General features: G+C 30.8%; 1 protein-coding gene across 3 annotated transcripts; it reads left to right on the top strand.

Moving 5' to 3' along the window:
- Window positions 1-116: 116 nt before the first annotated feature.
- On the top strand, window positions 117-21,008 carry LOC140435554 (uncharacterized). 3 transcript variants are annotated; one of them, XM_072524302.1, is made up of 4 exons: window positions 143-253; window positions 12,560-12,709; window positions 12,941-13,090; window positions 20,504-21,008. In XM_072524302.1, exons 1-4 carry the CDS (start codon window positions 206-208, stop codon window positions 20,939-20,941), a joined length of 786 nt encoding a protein of 261 aa, XP_072380403.1. In that variant the 5' UTR covers window positions 143-205; the 3' UTR covers window positions 20,942-21,008. The 3 variants fall into 3 exon arrangements, with proteins under 3 accessions (XP_072380405.1, XP_072380403.1, XP_072380404.1); XM_072524304.1 differs by lacking the exon at window positions 12,560-12,709 and having other exon boundaries at window positions 117-253; XM_072524303.1 differs by lacking the exon at window positions 12,941-13,090.
- Window positions 21,009-25,015: the final 4,007 nt, after the last annotated feature.

Here is a 25,015-nt window from a genome sequence, read left to right as displayed (position 1 = left end):
CTGCTTAAGTATGAACATGTGTTATGGACGTTTAAATAAATCTTAATTTTTATTATACAATAATCACAAAAGTATAATTTAAGAAAACATATTAAAAAAACACATAATTAAGAGATCAGGAGTACGTGACATTTGAACACATATAGATTACCTATAAACTCACTGCATATTTTTATTTATCTAGTACGACGTAGTAGTTGCAAAAATGTTAAAACAAACATTTATCCTGCTGTATGTATCATGTTTTGTTTTGGTAAGTTTTTGTTTCTAATATTAAGTCACCTTTAAAACTTAAAAGCACTATTTGTATACCTTTATTTCTCAATTTTTTTTCTTTCAAATTTTTGGCTGTCTATCCATCCATACAAATCAGTTTTTCAAAAAACTATTACTATAGTAGAAGCCACTTTAGAATGCAGTGCAGGAAAGATAGGCAATGTATTTCTTACGGGAGAACGGCCGACCACGTTGCCTGTTTGCCCCGAGCGGCGCAAATTGAAACAATTACGGAAAAACATGGCGTTAAGATTTTGAGATTGCGGCCTTACCATTGCGAGCTGAACCAGATTGAGATGGTGTGAAGTCAAGTGAAAAAGTGTATGATTTTAAACAAGGTCAATTTTAAAGAAAAAATGATAGAACGGTTGATAAAAGAAGCGTACCAACGCGTATCTAAAGAGCAGTGGCATAATTACGTGAACCACGTCAAGAAAGTAAAAGAAAAAATGTTTGCGAAGGACAATTTGCAGGAAGATATTATACCGGTGATAATTAGTATAAGAGATGATTCAGACGATGAGGACGATTTAGATATGGATTGAGATTAGTATTAATTAACGAGAAATATCTCAGATTTAATGCTAATTTTTTTTTAGTACTGTACGTACAGTACATTTCAGTTATGATGTTTTTGTGTATTTTATGTATATATATTTATCGTGTCGTATGGGGTAAACTACTTGCATTTTTTTTGTATATTATGTATATAAGTATTTACGAGGTATTAGATATTTTATGTATACAAGAATTTTTTATAGAATTAATTTGTTTTTTTTTGTTTATCTCTTATTTAACTCAGTTAAATTTATGAGTAAGGATTTTTAACCCCTTAACGTATACATTAATTTTGAAGTTATGGTCAAAAAATGATCGAATTTTTTTTGCGAAAATGTTTTGTTTTGGTTATAATTGAATAAAAAAAATATTTTCAGTGGCGTGGAACCTTTACTTTTCCTGGGGAGTTAGGCGAAATATTTATTGTTGTTTTCATACATACACATATTATATATGTATATATATATATATATATATATATATATATATATATATATATATATATATATATATATATATATATATTGATATGATATGGGAGAAATAAAAATAGTGATAGAAAATAATTTGTAAGTTGTATACTGGATAATATTAGATATTAAAAGTATTTGGTTATTTTAATAAGTTATATACTAGAGAATTTTATAAAAATATATTTATGTGAGGGCATTTTTAAGAAATTAGCATATAATAATTGTAAAAAGTTGTATTTTAATAATTATAATATTGTAGATATATTTAAGTGAGTCATGTGACTAGGCAACCAACGATACATTTGAGTGACAGACAGATATACATACTCTTTAAAGTGACAGATAGAAATTCATAATTAGGAATATAAAGTGGGGTTATAATAATAATGTTAGTTTAAAATGTTTAATTTATATATAGTTACTGGTTTAAGTGTTTATTCTGATCTGAAAAGCCTAAATGTCAACAAAATTATCAATAGAAAATTAAAGAATTCTCCAGATTACAGAATTTGACCTTTGTTTACGGTCGAACATTCTTGAATAATGGTTATGTCTGTGGATCCAACATATACTTTTTCCAGAAAATTAAGACATGTGTTTAATGGAACAAATCGAACAGGATTTCTTACCAGATGGTTCTGGAACATGGGAAAAGATATAAATACCCGGTGATTTGGATTCAAGATGTGCATTCAGTTAGTCAATCAGTTATGAGTTACAGTTACTATAATGGCCAGTTTTTTAGTATGAAAGTTAGTTAGAGTCAGTCAATCAGTTATAATTGTTCAATATAGTGAGTTAAATCAAGATTAAGAGACAGTATAAAGAAAATATTATTGAAGATTAAAAATTATGTTATGTATAAATGATGATTGGATAATGGAAGGAGTATTAATTGAATATTAAAATTAAATAATATATTTGGTGATTGGATATTGGTATATAGAAAAGAAGAATAAATATAAATGCTGTTTGCTGGTTTGCTTGGTGGTTTATAAATGTTGGTGAAGAAAAATATCTTAAATTGGTGGAAGCTGATAATTGGAAAAAGTAATTTCACAAAAACAAGGATAACCGAAGCTGCGAAGAAGACATTGAGTGGTGATTATAATCTATACAGTGGAAAACAGTTCATTTAGGCATTCGGTGACAGAAAGGTACAAAAATTTGTTAATATAATTTAGTTAGTGTCATAACAATTTTAATTTTGAAGATAGTTTGTTTAAATTTTACATTGTCTATAGAATTTAATTAGTTTCATGAGAATTTCAATTTAAAGATAGTTTATTTTAAATTTACATTGGCTAGGTTAGATATATATGTGTGTTTCATAATAGATATAATAAAGATAATTTAAAAAAGTACTTACAAACTAATTCTTTGAGAACCGCGATAAAAACCCTATATTATTAAAAAATACTTATTGCTCATCATTCACAAACAATTCATCATAACAATTTGGCGCCCAACGTGGGGCTCTCTATTTAAAAGAATTAGTTTGGGAAGATAAGTGCTCTCATATAATTAAATTAATTTTCATTAGAAAGAAAAAATTATAGATTTTATTTTTAATTATATTTGAACAAGTAAAGTCTCAAAATGTCTCAAGGAAAGAAAGGTACAAGAAGCAAAAAGAATGAAGAAGATGTTGAAGTAGAAACACAACCTGTACAAGAGGAGATTTTAGTTCAAGCTCCACAAGATACTGCAGAAATAAATCCAAAAAGAGAGGAAAATATCAATATGGCAGCTTTGATGTCATTAATGATGCAGATGAACAAGAAAATGGAAGAGAATACAAAAAAAATGGAAGAGAATTCAAAAGAAATCAAAGAAGACATAAAAAAATTGGAAGAGAATTCAAAAGAAGTCAGTTCAAGAGAAGACATGAAAAAAATGGAACAGAAATTAGAAGAGAATTATAGAAAATTAGAAAAGAAAATAGAAGATAATAATAATAAAATTGTAAAACAAATAGAAAAACAAATGGATAAAAAACTTGAAACTGCAGAGAAAAAAGTAGCAAATGAAATAAAAAATATACGGAATGACTACAAGAAAAGGATAGAAAATGAGAGGACAGAAGTAAAGAGGATTATTCAAGATAATAAGATAGATATAGAACAGAAAATAGAGTTGCAGAAATGTAACTTAGAAGTAAAAATTAACGAAGACAGGAGAAACACAGAAGAAAAATTAGACGATATACAACAAAATATTCAAATAAATAGTAATCAAATAAGAAATGTGGAACAGAGAATAGATGATATTTCACAAATGAGAGACATAGGGAAACCTTACTTAAATTTAACAAATGAGACTGGGATTAAATTCTCTGGTAATATAAAAAATTTGCATCCTAGAGTATACATAAATAGTTTAAAACATAAATTAAGATTTGTGAATAATATTAATGATATTAAAGAGTATATTAGAATGACATTAAATGACAATGCAGCAACTTGGTTTGCTAGTATTGAAAATGATTTAGATAATTTTCAAACATTTGAAAATAAATTTTTAAATTATTATTGGGGTGAACTAGAGCAAGCCAAGTTTAGAGAAATTCTATATTTTGGAAAGTATAATCACAATTTAAAATCAAATATGGTAGATTATGCATTGAAACTGATAACAGTTGCAAAATATTTAGAACCACCACTTAGAGAGGATGAAACGGTCTTAAATGTATCTAGACATTTTGATGCTGATGTTGTGCAAACAGTAACTATACAAAATATTCAAACAATAGAGAGTTTTATTAATTTTATTCAAAGAATACAAAGAGGTAATATGACAAGTAATAATAATAACAAGAAAAACAATAATAACTTACAATATAATAAGAATGATAATCAACAATATAGACAATCATATAACAATAATACTAGGTATGGTGATAGTTTACAAAATTTTAATAATAATAACAATAATCAAAATAGACAGAATTTTAATAACAATACTAGTTATAATAGACAACATTTTAATTACAGTACTAATAATAATAGACAAGATTTTAACAATAGAAGAAATGCAGAGCGACCTAACTATAACAGACAGGTAAATTGTGTTCGAAGGAATAGAAGCTGCGAAGACAGGGAACGAAATCGTACAAGGCAAGAAAATGTGAGTAGAAGTCATAGTAGGGAAAGACATAGGACATCAATCCAAGTGGTCAGATACAATCTGACAATTCTAATAATCAAAATTTTGTTCAGTAAACTTTCTGAATTACAAGTTAGGCCATTGCTATTATGAAAAACCTTCTGAATTTATTTCTTTAGATGAAGATAAAATTATTGAATCTATTAATTTAATTTATATAAATGCTTTGGCCAAAAATAAAATGATTAAAATTATGATAGATACTGGTTCAGAAAGTACTTTAGTCTCGGAGAATTTTATTTTTAATACATTAAAACTATCAGATATAATAAAGATTCCAAAAATTAAAATTGTTGGTGCAAATAATAAGAAGTTGGGTGAAATTGATAAACTAGCCAATTTTAAAATTAATATTCTTAATAAAGAAATTAATATGCAAGGATTTATTGTCAAGGATTTATGTGTTGATATATTAATGGGAAATGATGAATTGGAAAAGAAGAAAGTAAAGATAGATTTTGAAGAAAAAATGGTAACTTTGGAAGGGCAAATAATTAAATTTATGCAGAAAGATGAGGTGGAAGAAGGAATAAGAGTTGATAGGATATTATTAAAAGGAAATAATGATATTTATGAAGAAGAAATATATTTTGATGATAGGGAAATGTCCCAAAAGAATGTAAAGAATAATTGTAGTGAAAATTTAAGGAATGGAAATTTTAAGCAGATGGATGCCTACGAGGTGGAGTGCGTAAAATTGGAAGCAAGGAATAATGAGTACATAATGAAGAATAATTTTATTTGTAAAGAAGAAGATGTGATAAAAGTTAATTGCCCTGAAGAATATAAATCAATAGTCGTTTCCATATTGCAGCAACACAAGGGACTTGTCAATAAAGAAAATAGAATTGCACAAAATTATATCCATAGTATAAAAGTTAAAGAAGAAAAAGATTTTAAAACAAAATCATACCCAATACCATATAAATACAGAGAAGAAGTAAACAAAACAATTAATAATATGTTAGAAGATGGAATCATTGAGAAGGCAGATACACGTTTCATAAACCCTATAGTAGTAGTACGTAAAAGATCAGGTGAAATCAGGTTATGTTTGGATGCAAGGAATATTAACAAGATTACTGAAAAGCAATTTGAAGCACCAATGAGTATAGATGGAATACTAGGAAGAATTACAGGAATGTCATTTTTACTAAAATCGATTTACAGCATAGTTTTTGGTTAATACCTCTAGAAAGAAAAAGTAGACAGTATACAGGATTTCAGATAGATGGAGTAGTATATCAATTCAAAGTAGTACCATTTGGACTTCAATCATCTTGCAGTGCTCTATGTAGATGTCTTCATGATATTTTGGATCAATATGAACATTTTGTAATTCACTACATTGATGATATATTAATTTTTTCTAAAACGGCTGAAGATCATGAGAAACACCTAAAAATTATAATCAACAGATTAGATGAAGTTGGACTAAAAATAAATCAAGAAAAATGTACATTTTTTCAAAAAGAAGTAATAAATCTAGGTTATAAACTTAATACTAAGGGAATAGGAATGGATCCAGAACGGACACAGGTCATTCAGGAATATAAAACACCACACAATTTAAGAACTTTAAGAGGTTTCATTGTAATAATTAATTATTATAAAAGGATGATACCAGATCTAAGTATAACACTAATAATAACAACACTAACAGCTTACTGATATATCCAATTTATTCAATAGACTTGATTTGTTAAATAGATGGTAGATTTCATTATTGTGAATCAATTTGACATCATACTTGTTGTCTTGTACATATGGAAATTATGTGTGCCCTAAAAATCATAATTTGGAGTTAGATATAGAATTAATTGTGTAAATGTCTTTCTAATATAATAAAGTGTAAAACTTACCAATTCATATGGATGAAAGCCTGTTGAATGGAAATAATTAATAGATTTTGTCTATAAATAAACATAACACAATAATAGATGATTAGATTATATTTTTATTTTCTGATATAGCCTCCATTGCTCTATTTGACATGACAGTTTGACATAGACAGCGAACAGGGATGTATTTAATAGAATACATTATAAATAAAAAAAAAATTGAATTATTAATTTATTAAGGTATGTGGATAAGAAAATTAATATTTAAAAAAATAATAAGTAAATTATTTATTTTAAATATTATTTTGGGGTATTGATATGATATGGGAGAAATAAAAATAGTGATAGAAAATAATTTGTAAGTTGTATACTGGATAATATTAGATATTAAAAGTATTTGGTTATTTTAATAAGTTATATACTAGAGAATTTTATAAAAATATATTTATGTGAGGGCATTTTTAAGAAATTAGCATATAATAATTGTAAAAAGTTGTATTTTAATAATTATAATATTGTAGATATATTTAAGTGAGCCATGTGACTAGGCAACCAACTATACATTTGAGTGACAGACAGATATACATACTCTTTAAAGTGACAGATAGAAATTCATAATTAGGAATATAAAGTGGGGTTATAATAATAATGTTAGTTTAAAATGTTTAATTTATATATAGTTACTGATTTAAGTGTTTATTCTGATCTGAAAAGCCTAAATGTCAACAAAATTATCAATAGAAAATTAAAGAATTCTCCAGATTACAGAATTTGACCTTTGTTTACGGTCGAACATTCTCGAATAATGGTTATGTCTGTGGATCCAACATATACTTTTTCCAGAAAATTCAGACATGTGTTTAATGGAACAAATCGAACAGGATTTCTTACCAGATGGTTCTGGAACATGGGAAAAGATATAAATACCCGGTGATTTGGATTCAAGATGTGCATTCAGTTAGTCAATCAGTTATGAGTTACAGTTACTATGATGGCCAGTTTTTTAGTATGAAAGTTAGTTAGAGTCAGTCAATCAGTTATAATTGTTCAATATAGTGAGTTAAATCAAGATTAAGAAACAGTATAAAGAAAATATTATTGAAGATTAAAAATTATGTTATGTATAAATGATGATTGGATAATGGAAGGAGTATTAATTGAATATTAAAATTAAATAATATATTTGGTGATTGGATATTGGTATATAGAAAAGAAGAATAAATATAAATGCTGTTTGCTGGTTTGCTTGGTGGTTTATAAATGTTGGTGAAGAAAAATATCTTAAATTGGTGGAAGCTGATAATTGGAAAAAGTAATTTCACAAAAACAAGGATAACCGAAGCTGCGAAGAAGACATTGAGTGGTGATTATAATCTATACAGTGGAAAACAGTTCATTTAGGCATTCAGTGACAGAAAGGTACAAAAATTTGTTAATATAATTTAGTTAGTGTCATAACAATTTCAATTTTGAAGATAGTTTGTTTAAATTTTACATTGTCTATAGAATTTAATTAGTTTCATAAGAATTTCAATTTAAAAATAGTTTATTTTAAATTTACATTGGCTAGGTTAGATATATATGTGTGTTTCATAATAGATATAATAAAGATAATTTAAAAAAGTACTTACAAACTAATTCTTTGAGAACCGCGATAAAAACCCTATATTATTAAAAAATACTCATTACCCATCATTCACAAACAATACATCATAACAATATATATATATATATATATATATATATATATATATATATATATATATATATATATATATATATATATATATATATAATGCCAATGATCTTACTAAATTACTATAGATAACAGTGGCGCACTCTTTTTGTATGCAAATCCGTTGTGCAGAGGAAACACTGTGAATAGGTAAATAGTAATATGATTGATATTAAAAATACAAATAATTCAAAATATTGACACACACACACACACACACACACAATATGGTATTTTAGATGAATTATAATGAAATTTAGTAAAACAAAAAATATACACATTACTCTAACCTACCGATTATTATATGCAAAATTTACTTGCCAAACAGTATAATAATATGATGAAAATAAAGCACAAATTAGTTCAAACGCAAAAACAATGAATATCGACTTCACACGACTTTACACCGGCAAGACAGAAGGCTTGTATAAAAACAAAAGTTCGACAATAATATCGGTTATCATTGGTAACGATTGCAAGTTACGAGATAATAAATATATTTTAAAGTAACTCAATACTTGAGTCATCTATTTTCTAATAGAAAAATAATTTAGATATATGCTTACATAAACATAAATATGTCTCTTTATACAAATATCCGCTTCGCGCGAGGGTTTGAAAAATGTTGTGGGTAAAATAACCGGCGCCCGTGTCCCAGACGAGCGCGTACAAAATTACCAGTAAGGCGCGCCCGTGTCTGAGACGGGCACGTACGTTAAAGGGTTAAAACGAAGCGCGTATGGTCCTAGTTTCTCAGTCTATTGCCAAACTACTACACACCTACCACTGTTCCGACATAAGTGGCATCGCTGTGTGCCGTAAGACCAACAGTGCATTCTAACTGTGGTTTCTACTATAACTCGACATCGTATCTCATATAAAGTACGTGGTTCCTAGTGGAATAATATAGGCAACAATACATTAGTTGACAGGACAGTCCTTAGGTATCTTGGTCTGTAGAGAAAATATAAGCGAATGCGGTGTAATGTAGTACATGTATCGGTAATGTGTTAGCCAAATCGTAATGTATATGATGTTGATTTAAAAGTCATTTAGGCATCAAATCTCCAAAGAAAGATTTAGACCAGAATAATGAAAATATCTTCTTCTAATAAAGATATAAAATTGAGATAAAACCGTTGGACCAAATAATATCCCTGAGGAAGAGTGGATACTTTTGGAATGAACAGGAAGAAGTTAACTAATGGGTTTTTTTTTAATAAAATTATGGAAGTAGTACCTACAAATGCCAGACGAATGGATATACTCCAGTAAATAACTCCAGTATAATTACTATAGATATACTCCAGTGTAATTTTCCTTATCAAGACGGATTTGTTTGAAAATTTGGATTTAGGTTCCTCTTACCTTCTGTCTCAATTTTTGACTCAAGCCCAGGGTTGCTTTTACTTGGGGGTGAAAGCCAGCCACTCTCGTAAGTGAAAAACATACGTTTAAAAGAAGTCCGGAAATGGATAAATTGACTAATTTTGAGCAACTGTTATTTAATATAGTTTTTTCAATAAGTCGATACTTTTTGAATTATTTGCGAATGAAATTGTTAATTTTTCAAAATAAAAACCAAATTTTTAGACGGTTTTTCACAAATAATTCAAAAAGTAAGTATTTAATTAAAAAACCTTTCTATCAAAAACGTAGCTTATAAAAGAACAAAAAAATAGTTTACTTATAAAGTTGGAGCAGAGTTGTAACTCATGAAAAGGATGTTCTTATTTGTCAAATTCCCAATCGAATATTTTAACGTGAAATAACCAAAAAATGAAACACTTTTCGGGAAAAACTCTTTGAAATTTTTTAAAAAAAGGTTATTTTTTTATTAATAAATAAAACTATAGATAAATAAAGTTGGTCCCTTTTTTGGTAGAAATACCCTGAAAATCACCTAATCAGAACCCCAAATAAAATTAAATAAAATAATTACTTTATTGTATTATTTATATTATGATCTGTAAGTTTGACCGGTTCAGAGTGCTTATTTTTGCAATAAACTGGTTTTAATGTAAAAGATTTTTTTTATTTTGAAACAAAAGCCTTTTCTTCAAAATAACTTAAAAAGTATTAGTGATACAAATAATTTTAAATATCATATTTCGAATATCATAAGATTATTTATGATATTCGAAACTAAATGTTGGCAGTTAACAAAAAAGAGGAACAACGAAGAAGCAAAAGTAAGAGCGTTTATATTGATAAGTATAGAGACAAAACTGGATCAAATTAAGAACGGATATATTCAGGAAAGTCTACGGATGGCACGAATTGCTATCAAAATGAGAGAGTACAGGTTAAGATGGTTAGACTATGTTTTTCTTCCTCTGTAACATTAGATTTCTAAAAAATTTCCGTCCTCGTTGCCTGCCAGAATTCAATGTATATCTTCTTAGGCTCTTACTGGAGTGTGGCAATACGGCAATTAAAAAAGGGTTATGTTTATCGTCGAGATTTTATTCACCCAAAACGAAGATTTGCTGAGTTATATATTCCTGTTAAGAGTAAGAAGACCAAAGAAGATCTGATGGATGGTGCTTATGTTGGACAAATTGTGGCAAAAAAGTAGAGATAGCGGAGAATAGAAAAGAAATTGTGGCAGAGGAAAATATAACTATAAAAAAATGTATCAAAATGGGTATCAAAATAGGAAATACTTAAATGGAATGTTATAATATTACATTTAAATTAAAATTGTGTTACAATATATCTACCCTCAGAAAGTTGGGAGCCAATTTGTAACAATAAAACTCAAATTAACTTTGCGAGCCAATTTTAAGGCTTCGTATAGCTCAGTCTCTCGGGTGTAGTGTCGTCTTATCTTAAAGGTAAATCGGAAAAATAAGTTTGGCTAGGACAAATAAAAATGATATTAACTAATCATATGTATTATAAAGAAATGACATGAAATTTTAATAATAAAAATAATAAAACAAAGCAAACCCTGTATAGAACCGTAACAAAGTGTAAAAATGATACTGATTATATGTTGTTGCATGTACGAATGTAGCAATTGTACAAATTGCTTCGTGCAGTTGGATCACTTGTTGAACGTAGGTAGCTTCAGATACTGGTTGAAATATGGCTGAATCTAGATAGTTGTTGAATTCATGTTGCCAACTGACAAAAATATTTTGTCACTATGGCGTAGAATTAATTGGATATAATAATATCGGAAATATACAAATAGTTGAGCGCCAACTATTTTTAGGAGAAAAATAGTAAAAAAAAAAAGAAAGATAACAAATGAATAAAGTCAACAGATATTGCAATAAACTAAGTTTTTAAAGAAAAATATCAAACATGTGACGTTAAAATTGAAAAGCTGTATAGGATATATAAAAAATCAGCATCATCATTAGTGGCTCGACAATCCGGTCTGCTCACAAAGAAGTCACCACTCCATTCGATTCCTGGCAACTTCTCTCCATCTTATGACCCTTAGAATCTGTAGGTCTTCTTCAATCATCAATCGTGGTTGTCCTTTACTTCGAATTTCACAATATCTAGATCGGTGTCTAACTGATATAGTTCAAAGTTGTATCTTCGACGCCATAGCCCATTTTCATTTACGGCCCCAAAAATCTTTCTAAGAATTTTTTTCTCAAAAATACCAAGAAGTCTTTCATCACTTTGAGATAAGGTCCACGTTTCAGCCCCATATATCAAAACCGAAGGTCTTGTATATATTGAGCTTTACTGCACGTATTATATCTTTATTTTTTAAATGTTTCTGGAGACCGTGAACAGTTCTGTTTGCTATTGCTACGCGTCTTTTTATTTCGTCGCTTGTCGTGTTTGTTGCGTTTACTAGCGATCCAAGATATGTGAATTATTTTACTTGCTCAAGGGTATGGTTGTTAATTTGAATTCTCTATTGGATATTTCGGGAGTTTTTAGAAACCAACATATATTTGGTTTTTCCTCGTTTGCCACAAGTCCTAATTTACTTGCCGCGTCCGCAAACCTTGGAAAACACTGCACCATGTCTCTCATACTTCTGCCCACTATAACTATATTGTCAGCGAATGCGAGACTTATTGTAGCTCTCATAACAAAAGGTTTTTTACAGGGTTGGGTAGTTAATTCAACGCCAAACCCCCCTTTCGGAGGGCCATTTCACCCGTTCTTGTCTGTTCCCGACCCAATTTTTCACCCGAGTTGGATACCGGATCTCCAGTTGGGTTGCTCGGTGTACAAACAGGGACACCAGCGTGAAAGTGAGAGTCGAATTTGAATAGAAAAGTAGTAGAATACCCATTCTTTCCGAAAGTTACGATGTGTAGTTAGTATCTAATTATTAACTTTTCGGTTTAATTGATTTTAAGTTTCAGTTACGTAAAAGATAATTTATTGTATTCTAGTTTGGGTTCTTTACAGCTCTACGACAATTTTTGTTCCATTAATCTGTCACTTCCACGTTTATTAAAACTTTTCTAAAGTTTTTATAATATATCTCATCAGATTAATTTTTGCTAGTATTTTTTTTTCATTTATTTTAGGGCGGACTGACCGACATAAAGATTACATATACATTGCCACTTTCAATACCGGATATCGAAATTTCAAAACATCAAAACACTGAAACGACTGCGGATAAAATAGCAGAACTTGCGGTTCCTGCTCAAGGAAACAAAGGATCTTTTATAAAGGCATGCTTAACTTTTTTTTTATTAATTCGATATAATTTAAAAGTTCCAAATAATTTTGATAACCTACAAATAAAAATTATGGCGGTTTTTACTCTGCATTTGGTTTTTAAATAGAGATATAGGCATTTCAATATTTTTTATTTCTCTACTCTTATCTTTGTAATTTGGTTCAACAACAATTGAAACTGCCCCATTAAATTAAACGTTTTTAGTTTTTTTTATTTATTTTAGACTGGATTGGTGGACAGAAATATTAAAAATCCAATATTTGATGTTTTTAAAAGTATATTACCGGATTTCCAAATTTCAAAACATGATAATACTGAAGCGATTGTGGAGAACCCAGCAGAACCCGGGGTTCTTGATCAAGACAACGAAGAGGCATGTTAAACGTCATTTATTTTTTCTTTAGTTTTAGATAAACGTTGATCTAAAATTAGATAAAAGTTTAAAGACCTTCTCCACTTTCAAGTTCCGTCTTCAACAGTTCAGATATTTCTTCACATTTTTTGGACACTCGTTTGGTTTTTATTATAAAACTATATATATATATATATATATATATATATATATATATATATATATAAAATAAAGTTTTATTTTGAGGTTGCAGTCATTAATAGGGCAGGAAAGTAAAACTCTTTGTTCTTTAATCAAGCTTTCGCAAAATGTATTTGCTTCTTCAGGATATGCTAAAATATGGTATCAGTAAATACAACGAAATTAGAACTAAATAGCATTGTATAAAACTAGTAAAAAAACTTACAACATGAGGTTAATCCATTAAATTTTCAAATTTGCAAAACATTAAAACTTAACTTATTTTAAAAATTATACAGTTATGTAAGTACAATATTCCAATTTAATTTAATTTTGTAAAAATTCATTTTGACATTGATTGTTTGATTTATGTCAGAAAGACACTCGTTTCTGTTTATTATATTTTTTGTTGTTGATAACTAGCTCTTGATTGTTATTATGGTTACGTACAAAGTGGCGCCAAATATGAATATTTAAATTTTTTGAAATTCTAATATTTATAGTCAAAAAACCTAATATTGGAAAATTATAGTATTAATTTTCGTAAGACAGAATGTAATTATAGATATTGCTTAGTTTATCAATATCAGTTTTTTTATTAACGCATTGATATTTATTTATGCATACCATTTCTAAGAATTCTCTTTTATTTAATTGGTTTTCGCGTCTTAATATCTTAGTTTCATTGAAATTAAATGAATGATTTTTATTAATTGCATGATCTATTAATGCACACGTATTTTTATTATTTCTAAGGTCACTTTTATGTGATGTTAGTCTGTGATAAAAGTGACCTTAGAAATAATAAAAATACGTGTGCATTAATAGATCATGCAATTAATAAAAATCATTCATTTAATTTCAATGAAACTAATATATTAAGACGCGAAAACCAATTAAATAAAAGAGAATTCTTAGAAATGGTATGCATAAATAAATATCAATGCGTTAATAAAAAAACTGATATTGATAAACTAAGCAATATCTATAATTACATTCTGTCTTACGAAAATTAATACTATAATTTTCCAATATTAGATTTTCTGACTATAAATATTAGAATTTCAAAAAATTTAAATATTCATATTTGGCGCCACTTTGTACGTAACCATAATAACAATCAAGAGCTAGTTATCAACAACAAAAAATATAATAAACAGAAACGAGTGTCTTTCTGACATAAATCAAACAATCAATGTCAAAATGAATTTTTACAAAATTAAATTAAATTGGAATATTGTACTTACATAACTGTATAATTTTTAAAATAAGTTAAGTTTTAATGTTTTGCAAATTTGAAAATTTAATGGATTAACCTCATGTTGTAAGTTTTTTTACTAGTTTTATACAATGCTATTTAGTTCTAATTTCGTTGTATTTACTGATACCATATTTTAGCATATCCTGAAAAAGCAAATAAATTTTGCGAAAGCTTGATTAAAGAACAAAGAGTTTTACTTTCCTGCCCTATTAATGACTGCAATCTCAAAATAAAACTTTATTTTACATAACGTGTCAGTCAATAATACCTAACTACTTTATATATATATATATATATATATATATATATATATATATATATATATATATATATATATAAATATATATATATATATATATATATATATAAATATATATATATATATACTTATGTATGTGTAATAAAAAACTAACTATACAGCGTTCCACGTTAAGATAATAACATTGCGGAGATAGGGCCATGTATTTCTTATGGACGATAGAAGCGCAGCGATGTCACGATGAACACAAGCACGATTTAGGGTTGTATAATTTGTATTTTCGTTTTCACAGACATGAATTAAATTAATGATTTTTAACGTAATTGACCAAAAGTGCCCATTCGAAACAAGAGATGAAAAGTACGGAAAATGATTTTAATTAAATAAATAGTACCTATTTACAAAAGATAATTTTATTTTATCTTATTTTAATTATAGTAACGACAGTTTATTTGTTTTTCGGTGAGAATATCATATACCATGAATCATAGAAATCAGTAGAAAATATTGCTTAGTTAAATCATGCACTTTGCCGGCTATTAAACAATTAAAAGCAAATAAACGGACCGCTTGGAATGCATATATCTAATTACTAATTGCAATTTAAAATAATACGGTGTGCGCATGTCAGCGATTTTATGTCGTTCTCTGAGAATACATAATGATAATAAGGCAGTTGTTATTCTGACTTTACAGTTAAATATTAATTGAAAATGGAAATTCGAAAAATATATCGACAATCTAGTAAACCGCATGTTTGAGATTTTGGCAACACTGATCTCCATAAGCCTAATGTTATTTTCTTAACTTGGAACGCTGTATAGTATATCTGAGGGTGGAATAGAAATGTTTTTCAGATCAATGAAATGAAAAAAATTTTTGACAAAGGACGAGGCGTTTTCGGCTAATGTTTGTAAGGATAAGGCGAGATGTTTTGTCAATTTCTGAGTGCACACAACTGCCCCACTTCCTCACCTCACCTTATCCTTACAACCATTAGCCGAGAACGCTTCGTCCTTTGTCAAAAATTCTTTTCATTTCATTGATCTTCTGAAAAATATTTCTATTTCACCCTCAGATATACCAGTTAGTTTTGACATTGTATTTACCAACATTCCTATCGATGAAACCATTTCCATCTTGGACTCTAAACATCAAATTCCGAAGACACATTATCTCTCATAAAACACTGCATGTCTAATATATACTTTTTATTTCAAAATCATTTCTATCGTCAAATCAAAGGTGCTCTAATGGGATCCCGCCTCTCTTCTGTAATAGCTGATACCTACATGGAACATTTCGCAACAACAGCCCTGTCCTCATCAAATCTCAAACTCACTAGCTGGTTATGGTACGTTGATGACACCTTTGTCATTTGGCTCCATGGCTCCATTTGGTATTCAATTCACGATAGAAGTTAAGTCTATAGCGTCTTTGGCATTCCTTGATGTTCTTATTCAGAAACAGCCACCTTACAGTTTTTCCTATTCTGTATACCGGAAATCCACCCATACAAACCGTTATCTCAATGTCCAATCACATCATCACCCCGCCCAACTAAATTCAGTTATCAAAACTTTTGTATCCCATTTCATAAGACTTAGAGACAATAATCACAAATCAATTAAACTCCTTTGTAAAAGGTATAGGTAAGATGCACTTTGAAGCTGGATATTTGGTTCATCGCCCAATGCATAAATAACAAGGTTTTCCCTACTTTTTGCAAGATTATAACTCCAGGAAATGTTCCAGTCAACTTAAAGAACACCTTCCAACTGAAAATTTTAAAAAAGCAGATTTGTAACCATTATGGAAAGCTAAACTACATAGATTGTAATACCTTTTACAAAGGGTTTTAATTAATTTTTTAATATATGGTATACAGCCAACTACAGGAACGTAGATTCCTTGTGAATCACAAATCAACCCAAAATCTTTCTACCTTTTATCAAAGGTGTCACCGACAAAATCAGTGGAACTCCTAATCCTCTGAACATCAAAACCATCTTTAATACTCATTCTAAGTTGTCCAAATTCGTCAGACCCATAAAAGACCAAATCCCCAATGAAAACCATGGTATCTACGAGATACTTTGTTCCAGTTGCCCACGTACATACATGTGACAGACAAACCAACGAATCCATATTCGTATCTAGGAACATTCTATATCTGTAAAACATTCTGATACAACTTCAACCCGAGCCCAACATCATATTCAGACAGGCCACAAAATAGATTTCGAAAAAGCAAAAACCATCGCTCTCATGCGCTCCTTAAAGTCGAGAATTATTCGTGAAACCATCGAAATTGAAAAACGGGAAAAGCTCAAACACGCGCGATGACGCTAAAAGACTGCCGGCACTGTTTCAGCGACCCCCGCCATAATCCTTCTGGATCAGGCCGTTTCCGCGTATACCGTTCCCGCTCCTACTGAGAATATAAAAGCAGCTACACAGGGTAAGACTATATATATATATATATATATATATATATATATATATAGATTAAATCTTCTAGTAAAAGCTGCTATCGCTTTCTGAGGCTGATATGCATCAGAAACAAGACCCGACACAGCCACAACGCAAAGGCTACTGGAAACGGCAGAAATGAAAGTATTGAGAAGAATTACAGGAAATACGCTAAGAGATCTAAAGAGAAGTAAAGACGTTAGAAAAAAATGTAACGTACAATGTATAAATGAATGGAACAAAATAGAGAAAAAGAATGGAATAACCACATAAGCAGATTGGAGGAGACCCGTGTCGTCAAAATAGCAAGAGATAATTCACCAATCGGTAGAAGAAGTATCGGATGACCGCACAAAAGATCTTATGAATCCTCTAATATACTAATCCTTCCACAGAGGTATTAATCCACCAATGAACAAGCAGAATTGCTTATAAAGGGGAAAAAGAAGAAGATGAAGATAAGATCAACACCACATATGTCATATGTTGTATTCTTTGACGATCTGTGGGTAGTCCTCTTCAATGTACCGCTTTTTTGCTGTCATAACGAACTGCTTTGTTTGAACGAAAACAATAATCGAGTCACCTACCGATATTGCCCGCTTTCACAAGCGGTCGAAACAAAACTAGGAGTCCAATTCGGCTGAAACTTTGACATTAGCCATCTACGAGAATGTATTACACGATAGTACACGATTTTTCTTGATATAGCCATCGGGCGGTGAGGCTAGGTACTTATTGGACTGCCTACGTACAGTGTTGTGTTGTTTCCTTTCCAACAAAAAAAATATATACTTTTTTGCATATCCTTTTTGATATATTTCTATACTGAAGACCTGAACTCTACAATTCAGCGTATTGGTAATACAACTAACATTTTATATAGAATATATAATGAATAATTGGTCCTTTCATTGAGCCCTAAAGAAGTGAATAAACATTTACGAAAACAAATTTTTATATAAGGTTGAACAGTTTAAAATTATTTAAAAATGGTCGAAGCTACATTCTTGTCGGCAACAGGAGATAGAATTCCCTCTCCTGTTGTCAACAACAGAGAATTCTCTCTCCTGTTGCCGACAAAAATGTAGCTTCGACCAATTTTAAATAATTTTAAACTGTTTGTCCTTGTTTAGTGTAGTGTTTGTACAGTTTTATGTTTAATGTTATGCTTATTACATTCTGCACTTGTTGGATAGCTCAAAATTGACGAAGTAAGTCTAAAACGTTAATCACAAAAAAACTTTTATCATCCATTAACTTCGAGTTTTTTATCGAAGTTAATCAACTTCTTCATTTAAAAAAAGTTTCTTGGCTTATTTCAGTTGCCCCTGATGATGCTTTAGATAGCGAAAGTACTTGGGCAAGATTAAATTAAGAAAAGTGTGCTCGATATCTGCCTTTCATTTTATCAAAGTTCATTTACGAAAACGTTAGAATTGATACACCTTGAGATTTTTATTACAAATTTCCCCAATATTTAAAACTTTTCTTTAAATTGGTACATTGACAATTCTAATACTAAAAGCCCACCCTAGCTGGCTTATAAAATAAAAGCGAACTATCTGTAAGGCTAGGCGCACACACATCGAATTTGGACGGTCGATAAAAGTTCGATCGAACTTTTATCGATGATGCTTTTCACGCACACTACACGACGTTTGTTAATCCACAAGGGTTTGTTAAGTAGAGTACACAAAATCACAAGGAATAACACAAAACTGCGTAGCAACACAGAGCTACGTACGTTGAGAAGTGTCCAAACAACGCAACTGGTCCTCTGGTCGGTCGACAAAGATCGATGTGTGTGCGCGCGTTCATTTGGTACTATACGCCTTTGAACGACGGCAACGAGCGCAGCAGCCGTCCATGCAGTGACATTCATCGATCGCCACACGACATCGATGCCGTGCCGTTTGGCGATCGATGTATTTGTTCGATCGAACTTTTCTCGACCGTCCAAATTCGATGTGTGTGTGCCTAGCGTTAGTCTGTAAAACAGCTGACTCGGCGACTTCTGAGAAAATTCCAGATTTCTCTAAAGCACATTGCTGCAATCAGGGGTATGTGACCGACAGCAATATATACGGGGTAAAGCGGATAAAAGGCCTATTGGAAATATCTCGAGAAATAAAGGAAACTGAATTATGAAAATTGAAATGAATGGGTTTTAAAGAGTGAACTGTTTAATGAAAATATTTTTATCTATTTGCTACTTCCAAATATACCGAAAGTTGCTCATAACTTCGTTTATTTTAATGGGACACCCTGTATATTTTGCAATTTTGTAAATATTCACGTCATTCTGTAATTATTTTGATAATACTTTTCTATACCTATTATGAACTGTTTTTGAGTTATATTGGTTTTTATATGAAAATTACATTTTTCTATCATGTATATAAAGTTCAGTCTAATTTGAATCAAAGTTTAAATTACTTAGAAGTTTATTAACCACATACAGCTTGATCGTTTACAGTATAAAGTTGCCTTTTTCATTATACAGGGTGCTGTCAAAATTATTATAAACCCGGCATCCTAAATTTTTGCCTAATTTCTTTTTTTTTTTTAATGGAACACCCTGTATGCAATTTATTATTTTAGAAGAATAGGTTTCTCACTATCGATCTGTATTAGTATTTTCTATACCTATCTCTTGCAGTTTACAGATAAATTAACTTTATACATTTTTGTCACAACAAACTTATTTATCAAGTAGCCCAAGGAATATTCTGACAAATGTCAGTTCTTGTTCATGCTTAATAGTAACCTTGTTGTATGCCGTTGACTGACAGTTATAATAATAATTTGCCTAATTTTCTTGACAATGATGATTTTTTAAATTTAATTATAATTTACGGTGAGTGTAACAGAATATTATCCAGAACTAGCCGTGTTTTTGCTAAGAGATATCCTGAAAAGCCTTGACCAAATCATAAAACTGTAAAACGTTTGTTGAACAACTGTTTTTAGTTTGGTTAGTTTATAACTAAAAGGAACAAACCCAAGACCCATGTCGATAATATATACTTACAAATAGATGCTCTGAGATATTTTGCAGCTAATCCAAATCGAAATTATGTAAAACGTGTGGAATTTTGTGAATGGCTTTTAATGAAATGCCAAGAAGATCAAGATTTTTATTAGCAGTCATAAAATACAAATTCGTGGATCACCGGATGTTACTGACGTCATAATATATTACTCCAATAATATTGTATCAGATTTAATAAAATATTTAATTTATTAAAAATTATTTTAGGGTATACCCAAGGACATATTATCACATCTAAAACATTTACATGAAATAGGAATTCCGAATATTCATTCTCTGAAAGATCATATCCATCATGGACATATTCATGGTGCAGAAGACTTACCAGAAGACTGTCCGATAGATCCTGTAGATGTCTTATGTCCGGAGATTCTTCCCGATTGTATAGAAGCTATTGAAGACTTTCTACATTGTCCCGAAGATGAAGACATACCAGTCGATGAAGAGTGTTTGCCAATTGATCCCATACATGACTGTTTGGATAATGACGAAGATGATGCTGATGAAGATGGTACTGAGGAAGGTGATGGTGAAGAAGATTGTCCTAAGGACGATGATGCTGAGGAAGATGATGCTGAGGAAGACGGCTCTGAGAAAGAAGAACCAGAATCTGAAGGAACAGAAGTAGATAGCAATGTTCCATAATAATTACCTGGGACTTAACCTAACTTTAAAATAAATTATATACAACACCAGTACGTTATTATTCTTTGCACCCCTTTATCTTTTTATAATCTTCATTGGCAACCAAATATAAATACTTCTAAAAATAAATTATTTCACTTTAAGGATTAACAAGAAATACTAAATTTTGTCCAGTACGCACCTATGAAGTTCATCATCATCATCATTGGCTCCACAACAAAGTCTTGGCCTACTCAAGGATAAGTCTCCATTATCTCCTATTCTTCGCCTTGGCTTTCCAGTTTCGTACTCCCAACATTCTCAAGTCTTCCTCCACCTGATCCTTAAATCGTGCTCTGGGTCTGCCTCTCATTCTCACTCGATCTATTCTTTGGTTATAAATATGTTTTGGCGGCTCCATATCATTTATTCTCTCTATGTGACCTAACCACCGCAGTCGGTTTATTTTGATGGACCTAATAATATCAGGTTTGTCATACAGGCGGTAAAGTTTGAAATTATAGCGTCTACGCCATAATCCGCCCTCCTGTACTCCTCGATAGATATGCCGGAGGATTTTACGTTCAAAGCATCTTAAACGTTCTTCATCGCTCTTTGTTATCGTCCATGTTTATGACGCGTAGGTGAGGATGGGTTTGATAAGAGTTCTGTATATCACTAGTTTTGTTCTTTTTGTAACTAGGCTTGTTGTTAAAATTTTTTTTAATCCATATTTGCCAGATATATCCGTCTGTTAATTTCTGCACTTACTGCATTATTCTGATTAATTTGTGAGCTTATATATAAACTCTCCTACTCCTTCGAAAGTATATGTTCCGATCGTTAGATCTTCAGGTTGTGCTGCTTGTATATAATTTGATACTTTCATATACTTCGTTTTACTACTTGAAAGATTCGACCACGTCCGCCTTTCTTCTTGCAATAATGTCGATGTCATCGGCGTACGCTAGTAATTGTACGCTGCGATTAATAATAGTTCCTCTGTTGTTATTCCAGATTCTCTTATCGCTTTCTCTAGTACAATATTGAATAGAAGGCATGATAGGCTGTCTCCTTGTCTAAGTCCTATCTGAGACTGGAATGTTGTGGAAACTCCGTTCTGCACTATAACTTTACACTAGACTCTTGAGAGGGTCGCTTTCACCAATTTTACTAAGTGTACTGGTATGCTGAATTCTATTATGGCCTTTTACAGTGCGTTTCTTTCAACACTATCATAGGCACATCTAAAATCAACAAACAGGTGATGAATATCAATGCCATACTCACATGTTTTTTCCAGAGCTTGCCTTAGAAGAAATATTTGATCGGTGGTTGATCTTTCTTTACGAAACCCACACTGATATTTACCTATTATGTCTTCACAATATCCCGATAGTCGCTGGTAAAGAATATATGCCAATATTTTGTATGTTACATTTAGGAGGGTTGTTCCTCTGTAGTTGTCACATATTGTTTGACCTCCTTTCTTGTGAATAGGTACAATTATACCTACATTCCAGTCTTCTGGCAACTTTATTTGCTTCCAGATCAGTTCTATCAGTCTACATATACAGTATATCAGGTTTTTTTGCCATGTTTTAAAAGGCCGTCTGAAGGAATGCCATCTGCCCCAGGAGCTTTATTTTTTTTTCAATTTTTGTATAGCTTGGATGACTTCTACCTCTGTTGGGATGTTATCTTTCTCTCTTTCGTCGTCAATGTCCTCGAATTGGATTTTTGATTTGTGGAGCCCTATCTCACCTCTTATATTTCGCTATTCCTCGAAGTTTTTTGCCCATCTTTCTAGTATCTGGTCCTGATCACCAATGATCTCCCCTGTTCTATTTCTAACGATTGATAATCTAGGTTTGAGTTCTTTCCTGTTCTGGTTAGTCCTCTTGTAGAACTTTCGCGTTTCTGCTGGTGCCTTATAGTTCTCTAGTTCTTTTAGTTGACTCTTTCTTCTTTTTTTTTTAAGTATTCGTTTTTCTTCTCGTCTTAGGAGCCTATCCCCTTCCTCTGTTTGTCTTGTTCTTCGCCCTTGGAGCTTTCTATATGCCTGATTTTTTCTTTGCGTTGCTTGTGCGCATTCCTCATCGTACCAGTCTGACCTTAATTTTTTACGTTTTTGCTTTCCGATAACTTCAGTTGCCACTTCTTCCAATATGGCTCTACACTGCCTCCAATAGTTGTTAATATCTTCAATTATAACATCCGTGCAGCCTTCCAGCTTACTTTCGAGACTTTCCTCGAGTCTCTTAGCTATATCAGGGTTATTCAACGCTTCTACTTTAAACCTTTCCTCTTTAACTCCTTTTTCTTTATTTACATTTAAGATTCTAGCTCTTAATTTAGCTTGTGTCTTGCGTCAACCACCACATGGTCGATTTCGTTTACTGTATTCCCATCTGGACTTCTCCAAGTTCCCTTATGTATATCTTTTTGCCTGAAGCATGTGCTGACAATCACCATGTTCATTGAGGAGGCTAAGTGTATTAGTCGAGTTCCGTTGTTGTTTAACTCTATTAGGACCTTTACGTCATTTCTAGAACAATGTTGTATGATATTTTTCAGTTGTTCATAAAATTGTTCTTTTTCTTCATCTGGTTTCTCCTCAGTTGGTGCATGGGCATTTATTATTGAAAATTTAAAGAATTTACCTTTGAAAATAAAAATTAATGGAAAAATCCCAGTAGTTGGCTGTATACCATCGTTTAAAAAACTTATATAGAAGTAAAACACTTAACATTGGTATTTAGATATAAAACATATTAAAACTTAAAAAAAAAAGTTTTAAAGTGGACCCAGCAGTTGGTCTGTGTCGTTTTAACTGACAAGAACCACGTGTTCAAGTCGAGCAAAGAAACATGTAGCTCTTTAAGTATTAAATTTCATCCAATGTCATCGAGATAAAGTCACCTTAGAATTTAAATTTGGAACAATGTAAAACCATATATTGATGTCACAGCTACAATTTTAGTGTTAGCTTCAATTACAAATAAGGCACTGAAGATGATCTGATCTATTTAGATCGAAAACGTCACGTTATGCTACTGTATAAATTTTGACGACACTTGTTTAAAAGTTTTAATATGTTTTATACCTAAATACAAATGTGAAGTGTTTTACTTCTGTATCAGTTTGATTCTTTGATTCTTAGTCTGCATAATCTTTCGTTGAGAGGTTGGAAGTTGCTTTACTCTTTATAAGGTGCTTTACTCTTTTATTGACTATGAATCCCGTTCCTAATTTGTGTTCCGTTGGATGGCAGCTATAATATATCGTATAATTCTTTTTCTGTCATATTTTATTTCCCAACCATCTCATTTCCTGAAGTGCAATTATATCGCTCGTTATATACTTCTACACTGTTAATGAGAGCCATATGAAATTCCCTATGATAAATTTCTTCTTCTTATTGAGCCGTCTCCTTTCGAATGTTCGAACAAGAAATATAGACAGATGGAAGTAAAAATTGATAACAATTGATGGAAGCTGGAATGTGGAATATTAATTATGATAAAATGCAATACATGCTCATTGGAAATACCGCAGAAGACCTGGAGGTAAATACCAACTCAATACAACAAACAAATGTGTTTTGTGTAAAACTTAGAGGTCACTGGTTAAATGAATTTTGAAATAATAATGAAGAAAAAATGCAATATTTTAACTATAAATAAAAGTAGCGAAAAATAGCAAATATTATTGTGAATAAATTACTAAAGAATTAACTAGATTTAACAAATTACTGTTATCTGTACAAAGAACATAGACTTACCCCTTGAAATATTGGTGTGTTGATTGTAGCAGGCAGAAGAATTGGTCGCTGCGCGTCACGACGTTAAGGGACTTCTGGCGCCGAGGCTCAAAAAAGGACTTAACGGATACACTCGATGTTTTAAGTACGCTGTCTCGTAATGAAGTGCTTTGAGAAGGTCAGAAACCCTCTGCCACGGCAGATTGCCTTAAATGGCAATAATCCAACTTACTGGTCACTGTAGTAGGATACTTTCCAAACATGACAAAAGAGAAAGTCAAATTCTCTGAACAGACTAAATGTGTTTAAGCCATTTTAACAATGAGATTTTG

The sequence above is a fragment of the Diabrotica undecimpunctata genome, chromosome 3 (assembly GCF_040954645.1).
Source record: "Diabrotica undecimpunctata isolate CICGRU chromosome 3, icDiaUnde3, whole genome shotgun sequence".
NCBI lineage: Eukaryota > Metazoa > Arthropoda > Insecta > Coleoptera > Chrysomelidae > Diabrotica > Diabrotica undecimpunctata.
This window is presented reverse-complemented; position numbering and strand designations above follow the sequence as displayed.

Coding starts and splice junctions, on each gene's coding strand:
- LOC140435554 (XM_072524302.1), top strand. CDS start 206: ATGTTAAAACAAACATTTATCCTGCTGTATGTATCATGTTTTGTTTTG. Junction 254..12,559: donor ATGTATCATGTTTTGTTTTG/GTAAGTTTTTGT, acceptor CATTTATTTTAG/GGCGGACTGACCGACATAAA. Junction 12,710..12,940: donor ACAAAGGATCTTTTATAAAG/GCATGCTTAACT, acceptor TATTTATTTTAG/ACTGGATTGGTGGACAGAAA.